General features: G+C 37.9%; 1 protein-coding gene across 1 annotated transcript in view; it reads right to left on the bottom strand.

The window, feature by feature from the left end:
- Nucleotides 1–2,280: 2,280 nt before the first annotated feature.
- RGS22 (regulator of G protein signaling 22) overlaps nucleotides 2,281–10,649 on the bottom strand; it is a 141,839-nt gene continuing 133,470 nt past the window's right edge. The window contains exons 24-27 of the mRNA XM_061122762.1: nucleotides 8,059–8,157; nucleotides 3,608–3,701; nucleotides 3,421–3,501; nucleotides 2,281–2,291 (exon numbers count right to left, since the gene is read on the bottom strand). Of these exons, the coding sequence (XP_060978745.1) occupies nucleotides 2,281–2,291; nucleotides 3,421–3,501; nucleotides 3,608–3,701; nucleotides 8,059–8,157 (285 nt within the window). The remainder of the gene's footprint in view (nucleotides 2,292–3,420; nucleotides 3,502–3,607; nucleotides 3,702–8,058; nucleotides 8,158–10,649) is intronic.

Here is a 10,649-nt window from a genome sequence, read left to right as displayed (position 1 = left end):
GCAACTAACTAGACAACTTTAAAGAGAAGTATAATTGATACACTGAGAGAAAATGGAATCACATAAAATGCTTAGTTAAAATCAAAAGACAGAAAACGAATGGAATTTTTAAAAAGGCAATGAATGGAAAACATACAAACTTCTTGACTAATATAGGGTATAGGAGAGTGTGGGAACAGAGGAAACTACAGGGTTCTGATGCTTAAAAACAAAAAAGTGTCCAAACCTACAGTTTTAGAAAAAATGTGGGATCTTTGAAGTCTTTCCCCTGATGCTCTCCCCCCTATACAATGCTTAACTCTTTAAAGAATTGGGAATGGTAGTTTCTACTTTGAATATACTTTCTGGGATGGTAGTAAAGTGGAAGTCTAATGCTTCCAGTCTGCTAACCCAGATCACAGTCCTTGGAGTTTCTGAGTCCCAAGGCAAACAGATGATGAAGGTTGATCCTCCCAGACAATTTCTTATAGATTCTCCTTTCCCTCTAGGAAAGAAGATACGTAGATGTATGTCTGTGTTCTCTCTGCTACAAGTGTGTGTGTTAGTCGCTCAGTCGTGTCCAACTCTTTGCAACCCCATGGTCTGTAGCCCACCAGGCTCCTCTGTCCATGGAATTCTCCAGGCAAGAAGACTGGAGTGGGTTGCCATGCCCTTCTCCAGGGGATCTTCCCGACCCAAGGATCGAACCCAGGTCTCCTGCATTGCAGGCAGATTTGTTACTGTCTCTAGTTAATAAGGGGGCTTTTGCCTTTTAAAACTCTTCTCTTGCTACCCTAACAGTTTATCACACAGACAACTAGGATGTCCATTAAAGAGAGGGATTCCTGGGTTCTGTCCAAGAACTACTGAATCAAACTCTCAGAGAGTGAGCCCAGGAATCTGCATTGCTAGCAAATGTTACAGTGAGTCTTACACACTGAAGTTTGAGAGCCACACAGATTTAATATACAGCTTCTTTAGAGTTGGGAATAGGGATAGGGACAAGATGAGGAAGGCTCTTCCCTCTATATTTTGGGTCAATTTATTGCTAGGAATATCCCTAACCACTTGTTGAATGTATCTGCCAACCAAATACAGCTGACCCTTGAATAACACGGAGGTCAGGGGCACTGAACCCTCCCTCCATAAAGTTGAAATTCTCTGTATATCTTATAGCAGGTCCCTGTATCCGTGGCTCCTCCATATATGCAGTTCTGCATCTGTGGATTCAACCAGCCACAGATCCTGGAGTACTGTAGTGTTTACTATTGACAAATATCTGCATATCAGTGGAACTGTATAGTTCAAATCCATGTTGTACAAGGGTCAACTGTATACTGAATGCTCAAGGAACATTTTTGTTAAAATGTTTAAGGAGCAAAACATGGTTCCTTCAGGCCTGTGATAAAATATTTTGGTTCTTCTGAGATAGAATTTGTTTTATTCTAAATGAGTTAAAGGTTTTTTTTTTTTTAATAGTCTTATATGTTATGTGTAGATCATGGCATCTGGTCCCATCACTTCATGGGAAATAGATGGGGAAACAGTGGAAACAGTGTCAGACTTTATTTTGGGGGGCTCCAAAATCACTGCAGATGGTGATTGCAGCCATGAAATTAAAAGACGCTTACTCCTTGCAAGGAAAGTTATGACCAACCTAGACAGCATATTAAAAAGCAGAGATATTACTCTGCCAACAAAGGTCCATCTAGTCAAGGCTATGGTTTTTCCAGTGGTCATGTATGGATGTGAGAGTTGGACTGTGAAGAAAGCCGAATGCCGAAAAATTGATGCTTTTGAACTGTGGTGTTGGAGAAGACTCTTGAGAGTCCCTTGGACTGCAAGGAGATCCAACCAGTCCATCCTAAAGGAGATTAGTCCTGGGTGTTCACTGGAAGGACTGATGCTGAAGCTGAAATTCCAATACTTTGGCCACCTCACCTCATGCGAAGAGTCTTTCATTGGAAAAGACCCTGATGCTGGGAGGGATTGGGGACAGGAGGAGAAGGGGACGACAGAGGATGATATGATTGGATGGCATCACCGACTCGATGGACATGAATTTGAGTAAACTCCGGGAGTTGGTGATGGACAGGGAGGCCTGGTGTGCTGTGATTCATGGGGTCGCAAAGAGTCGGACACGACTGAGCGACTGAACTGAACTGAACTGATGTTATGTGTACAGAAGAGCTGTAATTTTTAAACTATGGAAGTAAAGCCAAACTTTATTTAGATGACAGGCTTGCTCTAAAGCAGACTATCAAAAAATCACTTGTGCTTCCATGTTAGTTAAAACTTGGTTTAAAGAGTTCCTGCAAAGAAAAAAGAAGAAATGACTGAAACATAATCAGTGAGAGAAAATTTAAATTCAAAACAACAACAAAAACTTAAAGTTGTAAGTAGGATCAAAAAAGTTAACAAATGAGTCAGCACATCCTAATGTTGGAGGCAGTGTGATGTTGATCTAAGGGGTAAGGGAACTGACAGGAGAACAGTGGTTAAGGATAAATCTGAAAAGAAAAGAGATGAGCAGGCTAAGAGCATAAAGGCCTGATCATCATACCCTTCCAAGAACCAGAAAACTAAGGATTTTGAGAAACAAAAATCTAAGCTACAAAACAGAAGAGAAATGGGACTTTTACTGGGTCCTTTGAGTATTAGCTCAATGGGTTGCACATATATTACATTACAGTAGTAATGCTACTTTCTGAGGGCATTGTTAAAAACTCAAACATTAGCATCTGATCAAAACTGTATCATCACATCAGTATCTGTATGAGAAAAGGACCCCAGCTTGATTTTCAGTTATTAATTATCAGTTCCTTCTTGTATTCCCATCTTGGGAAAATGGAACTTAGAAAAACTCAGGTTGAAAAACCTTGGAAAACTGAGCCCACTCTTCTATAAATATTCTTTGTGGAAAAGAAAACTAGATAAGGAGTAGATAGAAGCAATAAATGATCATTCCCCAGGGGCCTTCCTATGCAGGAGACTGTGCCATTCAAAGAGGAGGCAAGTTACTCCTGCCTATTAGTTTGTTAGTGGAGAGTGTAAGTAGGGGGGTGTGTGTGTGTGTGTACTCATTGTGCAGATGTCCGTGTGCATTAGTGTGTGAGTCAGAGGGACATGGATGGGACTGATTAATTCAGTCTGTGAACTTCTGTTGTACCTAGCAGCAGGGTATACACTCCCATGAGTACAGTCAGTCTGGAAATGGTATGCAGTGTTGGGTATATGTCAGAGTCTTTCCTCCTCAGCAGAAGAGAAGAAAACAGAGACAAAGAAATGGGACACCTACACTCTGAAATTCCTAACTTGGGGGTCAGAGCAGTTGGGAGGGAGTCAGTCCTCATCCCTTTCTGCCCTCTCCAGATGGCCAGGTGAGAGAGTTCTAACAACAAGGAAGAAAGAACTGAAATCGGACGGTCACTTGACACTCACTCTGGATGTTGTGGGAAGATACAGTCTTTTTCACAGACAGAGTGGAAGCAGTAGACTTGAAATTTGTAAAAGATGGAGTGGCTGCACAGAAATAAGAGAAACGGTAAGGTAACATTACCAAAGCCCTCTGAAGTTAATCTGTGACAGAAGATAACAGAGCACCCTGGAAGCAAAGAACAAAACTTACCTGCAAACAATTTTCTTTCTAGTTCCTCTTGAATTTTGAGAAGAATCCTTTCCTGTTCTAGGGCTTCTATGTACTTTGAGTAGCACCAGGTTGGCTACAAAAACAATTTGCAAAATTAATTTTAGAGATATTTGCCCCAGGAAATAAACTGAAGGTAAGACAGCTTATATCAGCCCCTTCATTTAAAGGCCTTAATGTCAAAGAACAGAATATAGAAAACATGCACATTTCATACATTTATAATTAGATGAATTTTCACAGAGCTTACCGATTTAACCTGGGTACGACTAACTGTCATTGATCTACATTTATATAGATATATTTATGATGAAGTAAAGGTATTTCTCTTTAGCCTTGATCTAAATTTTAATAATTTCATTTTTCTTCTAGTTTTGTTAAGATATAATCAACATATAGCACTGTTTAAGCTAAAGGTATATAATAATAATGATTTGACATACACATCATGAAAGGATCACAAGAGGTTTAAAAAACACCTTTCATCACATATAGATGGAACATTAGAGAAACAGAAAAAAATTATTCCTTATGATGAGAAGTCTTAGATTTACTCTCTTAACAGTTTTCAATTGTAACATACTATTTATATATATATATTAAAAATTAACAAAATAAATGAAATCTAAAGATATTTTAATATATTTAAAATATACATTTATCTGTCCCTTCTCCCCAACCTTCCCCCCAGCCACCATTAGCTCATTCTTGAAGTCTGTAAGCCTGTTTCTGTCTTGCACATAAGTTCATCCGTATCATATCTTTTTAGATTCCACAAGTAAGGGGTGTCATACGATATTTCACCTTCTCTGTCTGACTTCATTCAGTATGACTCTCTCCAGTCCATCCATGTTGCTGCAAATGGCATTATTTCAATCTTTTTAATGGCTGAGTAATATGCCATTGTAAATATATCTTCTTTATCCATTCCTCTGCTGGTGGACATTTAGACTGCTTCCATGTCTTAGTTACTGTAAACAGTGCTGCAATGCGCATTCAGATGCATGAATCATTTCGGACCATGTTTTTCTCCAGATATATGTCCAGCAGTGGGATTGCAGGACCATACGGTAGCTCTATTTTTAGTTTTTTAAGGAACCTTCATACTTTTCTCCACAGTGGCTGTATCAATTTACATTCCCACTAACAGTGCAGGAAGGTTCGCTTCTCTCCACACCCTCTCCTGCATTTATTGTTTGTGGACTTTTTGATAATAGCTACTCTGGCAGGTATGAGGTGATATCGTATTGTATTTTTGATTTGCATTTCATTATAATTAACAATGTTGAACATCTTTTCATGTGCTTAATGGCCATCTGTATATCTCTGGGGAAATGTCTACTTAGTTCTTCTGCCCATTTTTTTGAGTGGGCTGCTTGTTTTGATGCTGTTGAGCATCATGTGTTGTTGTTGTTCAGTCACTAAGTCATGTCTGACTCCTTCAGCCCCATGAACTGCAGCATGCCAGGCTTCCCTGTCCTTCACTATCTCCTGGAGTTTGCTCAAACTTATGTCCATTGAGCCAGTGTTGCCATCCAACCATCTCATCCTCCACTGCCCCCTTCTCCTCCCGCCCTCAATCTTGCCCAGCATCAGGGTCTTTTCCATGAGTCAGCTCTTCACATCAGGAAGCCAGAATACTGGAGCTTCAGCTTCAGCATCAGTCCTTCCAATGAACATTCAGGGTTGATTTCCTTTAGGATTGACTGGTTTGATCTCCTTACAGTCCAAAGGACTCTCAAGAGTCTTCTCTAGCACCACAATTCAAAAGCATCAGTTCTTTATCACTCTGCCTTTTTTTTTTTTTTTCACTCAGCCTTTTTTGTATAGCTCTTCTGTGTATTCTTGCCACCTCTTCTTAATTGCTTGTGCTTCTGTTTGGTTCTTGCCGTTGCTGTCCTTTATCATGCCCATCCTCACATGAAATGTCCCCTTGGTATCTCCAATTTTCTTGAAGAGATATCTAGTCTTTTCCATTCTATTATTTTTCCTCTATTCCTTTGCACTGTTCACTTAAGAAAGTTTTCTTATCTCTCCTTGCTATTCTCTGGAATTCTGCATTCAGTTGGATATATCTTTCCCTTTCTCCTTTGCCCTTTGCTTCTCTTCTTTTCTCAGTTATTTGTAAGGCCTCCTCAGACAACCCTTTGCCTTCTTGCATTTCTTTTCTTGGGGATGGTTTTGGTCACCACCTCCTGTACAACGTTACAAACTTCTGTCCATAATTCTTCAGGCATTCGTTCTACTAGATCTAATTTCCTGAATCTATTTGTCACCTCCACTGTATAATCATAAGGGATTTGATATAGGTCACACCTGAATGGTCTAGTGGTTTTCCTACTTTCTTCAACTTAAGCTGGAATTTGGCAATAAGAAGCTCATGATCTAAGCCATAGTGAGCTCCAGATCTTGTTTTTGCTAACTGTATACAGCTTCTCCATCTTCATCTGCAAAGAATATAATTAATCTGATTTCTGTGTTGACCATCTGGTGATGTCCATGTGTAGAGTCTTCTCTTATGTCATTGAAAAAGGGTGTTTGCTATGACCAATGCATTCTCTTGGCAAAACTCTGTTAACCTTTCCCCTGCTTCATCTTGTACTCCAAGGCCAAACTTACCTGTTACTTCAGGTACCTCTTGACTTCCTATTTTTGCATTCCAATTCCCTATGATGAAAAGGACATCTTTGGTGTGAGTTCTAGAAGGTTTGTAGGTCTTCCTAGAACCGTTCAACTTCAGCTTCTTTGGCATTTAGTGGTTGGGGCATAGACTTGGATTACCATGATACTGAGCAGTTTACCAGCTGTTTGTAAAATTTGGAGACTAATCCCTTATCAGTCACATCATTTGCGCGTATTTTCTCCCAATCTGTGGATTGTCTTTTCATTTTGTTTATTGTTCCCTTTACTCTGCAAAAGCTTTGGAGTTTAAGTAGGTCCCATTTGTTTATTTTTGTTTTTATTTCCCTTATTCTGGGAGATAGACAAAAAAAGATATTGCTATGATTTATGTCAGAGTTTTCTGCTTATGTTTTCCTCTAGGAATCTTATACTGTCTGGTCTCACATTTAGGTCTTTAATCCATTTTGAGCTTATTTTTGTGTGTGGAGTTAAAGAATGATCTAATTGCCTTTTTTTTTTTTTTTTCACATGTAGCTATCCAGTTTGCCCAGCAACATTTGTGGAAGAGACTTCTTCTCCCCTTATTTTTACACTGTGTTTCTGAAACTTAATGCTAGTCATTTGCTAATAAATGTTCTTCTAAATGGCATTAGGTATCACACACTTTTAAATATATATTTTTCAATATATGGCTTCACAAAATTGGACATTTATCTCAATAATAGCTTCATAATCTATCAGTTATTTTAGCTGGGAGGCTGAACATATTTGACATTTCAAGTACCAGAAGGATTGTTTCTTAAGCTACTATGAGCCTATGATACAAACACTTTTTGTATCAATCTTTAAAAATGTACATAAGTTAAACTTATAAAATTTCTGGGACATTATATTAATGTATGTTATAAGTATAAACATAATTGTATATATATTAGTTACTCATCATGTATTATCAAAAAGATATATTAGCTATTGATCATATATGTACATATATTACTTATTAATCAATTTTATGACCACTTAAAATAATTTAAAAAATTGATACTAGCATTTGACATTCTTCTTTCTTCTCTTGACCTAAGAATATATCAACCTACATATATTCTTATATATATAATTATTTCTTTTTCAATAAGATAGTTATCTCAACTTTTGCCACTAAAATCTTCTTCATATGTATCCAGAAATTATTTTCTCTGATTATGTTGTTCAGGATCAGCTGAAATTGTAATGTTCTCTGAAGACTCAAGGAAACTCTATTCCAGTCTCTCCTCATGGAATTTTAGCCTCATTTTCAAACAAACATATATCTATTATTTTTAAAATGGACTGTAAAGAAAGCTGAGCACTGAAGAATTGATGCTTTTGAACTGTGGTGTTGGAGAAGACTCTTGAGAGTCCCTTGGACTGCAAGGAGATCCAACCAGTCCATCCTAAAGGAGATCAGTCCTGGGTGTTCATTGGAAGGACTGATGCTGAAGCTGAAACTCCAATACTTTGCCACCTCATGCGAAGAGTTGACTCATTGGAAAAGACCCTGATGCTGGGAGGGACTGGGGGCAGGTGGAGAAGGGGATGACAGAGGATGAGATTGTTGGATGGCATCACCGACTTGATGGACATGAGTTTGAGTAAACTCCGGGAGTTGGTGATGGACAGCGAGGCCTGGCATGCTGCGATTCATGGGGTCACAAGGAGTCGGACACAAATGAGCGACTGAACTGAACTGTCTGAAAAATGACTCAGCTATTGCATTATGCTATCCAATGCTCTAGAGAAGAAGTGATATCTTTGATATCTTTCCTGCTTACCTGTCGGCCGTATGCTTGCATGCCTAAACCTGGGTCACTAGTTAAAGTAGCTGTTTTGATAGCAGATCCTGAAGTACTTGAATATTGTTTGATTCCATCCTGTAATTATATTAAATTAAATTATTCTAAAAAGGGGGTTATTAAGGACACTTACTACTACAATAAGATAATAATATCCTTATGCCATGTAGTATACTTCACATACTATATTTAATTCTACTCTGCTATATAAGTTCTCTTACTATTTCATCTTATAGGAAAAAAATGAGGTTTTGGGAGGTGAAGTGGTTTCCCTGAGGTATTAGGGCTGATCAATGATAAGGCCAGGATTCAAAACTAGGTAGGCTCACTCCTATCTACTACAATATACTGTCTTGGATCAATAATACCTTACAATTGTATAGTTGAATACCCTACAAGTTCTTTTATTCATATCATTTCAATTAATCCATCTCATATCATATGAGATTAATATTATCACTATCAACTGAAAGATAAAATTGAGGTTAAGAGGGTTAAGAGTCATGCCTATGGTTACCTAGGTAAACCCAATGCTTTTCATAGTAAATGATTTTTTTCAGAAGATATATTTTTATGTTACAAAAAAATCATGAGTTTTCCATATTCACTTTTTCCAATATTTTCTCATATGTCTTCATTGACAATAGCATCTTGGAACAAACTTATACTCTATTGGTCTTCTTTACCTTATACTTTCTGTGTTAAAATAAATGCATGTGAGAAATCTGTTGTTACTAGTAAGTGATGGGAATACATTTACCGTATACAGTATGAATATTTAAATTAAAATTCCTATGTTTTCTTTAGGATTATTCACCCTACAAAATGATTGTCAATATTTGTACCTAATCATGTTAGCATTTACTAGTTGACAGATATAGACAGATCAGAATATCACTTATGGACACTTGCATTTCCATAACTGAAATGTAATATGGATGATACAAATATACATTCTGGATTTTCTGGAGAGATAGTAATTTAAGATTTTCTCTACTATCATTCACACTATATGTTCCAACTTTTGTTTCAGACAATATATTTACCAAAGCAAACTTTGGTAAAGAAAATACTTGGGATGACACTTAGAGAGCTGTGAAGTTCTTCCTAAGAATTTGAGATACAGTAAGAGATCTTCTTTATATCCTCCTTACTTCTATAACCTTTATTCAACAAGTGTACATTGAGAGAACTCCCCAAGTAGTATGGTGGTAAAGAATCTGCCTGCCAGCCAATGCAGGAGACACAGGAGATGTGGGTTCAATCCCTGGGTGGGGAAGATTCCCTGGAGGAGGAAATGGCAACCCACTCCAGAATTCTTGCCTGGAAAATTCCATGGACAGAGGAGCCTAGTGGGCTACAGTCCTTAGGGTCACAACAAGTCAGACACGACTGAGGCACACATGCATACATTTAGAACTATTTGTTAAACTGTTGGTAAAGAACCTGTCTGTAATGCAGGAGACACTGGTTCGATTCCTGGGTCTGGAAGATCTGCTGGAGAAAGGATAGGCTACCCACTCCAGTATTCTTGGGCTTCCCTTGTGGCTCAGCTGGTAAAGAATCCGCCTGCAATGCGGGAGACCTAAATAGAGCTTACTATTTAAGACTAACTCAAATTAACCTTCTCTTTGAGATCCTTTACTTTCCCCCCACAAATAATTAATTACTAAATTTCTGGGATTTCAGTTTTTTTGTTTATATTCTTTTCAATTAAGTATATGTGTGTATCTTTCTATCCTTACACTATATGTAAATTTTATATTCATATCCCTAGCATATATAAAAGGGATAAATAGATCATCAATAAAATCCTATGAAGTAGATGATCAATAAAAGTCTGGTGAAAGAAGGAAGAAAGGGATTAGGATAGGGAGCTCTTTTTGAGAGACTATTTAGGCCACATTAGTAAAAAATGCAGCAGGCTCACATAAGACTCATCTGATTGGTGAAGTTATTCACATGCCACAGACAGAATCAGAAAAAAACTCCAAACATACTTAAGTTGGACACCATTATATTTTTTCCTCCCTAAATGAACCCTTGAAATATATTTTCTTCCTGAGTCTACCAAATTAGTATCACATTCATGTGGCCAGTCAGACACGTACTTACCTCAAGGGTCTGAAGAAGGTAAATATGAGGATTTTTATTTAGTGAACTCTGTTTCTTGTCAGATTATATAGATTGGACCAGATGCATAGTTGGTTTGAGGGAGAAATCAGCTTTTGTATTATATGATCTATCACTTATTACCCAAACCACTGGAAGGGAAATAACTGCAGAAATTTTTAAAATAAATAATCTAAAACTAATTATATTTAAGTGTAATAACATTTCATTTCTATACATGAGCTCTGTGCTCAGTCATTCGGTTGTGTCTGACTCTTTGTGACCCCATGGACTGTAGCCCACCAGGCTCCTCTGTCCATGGGATTTTCCAGGCAAGAATACTGGAGTGGGTTGCCATTTCCTCTTCCAGGAGATCTTCCCAACACAGGGATCGAACCCATGTTTCTTGAGTCTCCTGCATCGGCAGGTGGATTCTTTACCACCAGCACCAAGTGGTA

Source organism: Dama dama, chromosome 21 (genome assembly GCF_033118175.1).
Source record: "Dama dama isolate Ldn47 chromosome 21, ASM3311817v1, whole genome shotgun sequence".
In the NCBI taxonomy this organism is placed as follows: Eukaryota; Metazoa; Chordata; class Mammalia; order Artiodactyla; family Cervidae; genus Dama; species Dama dama.
This window is presented reverse-complemented; position numbering and strand designations above follow the sequence as displayed.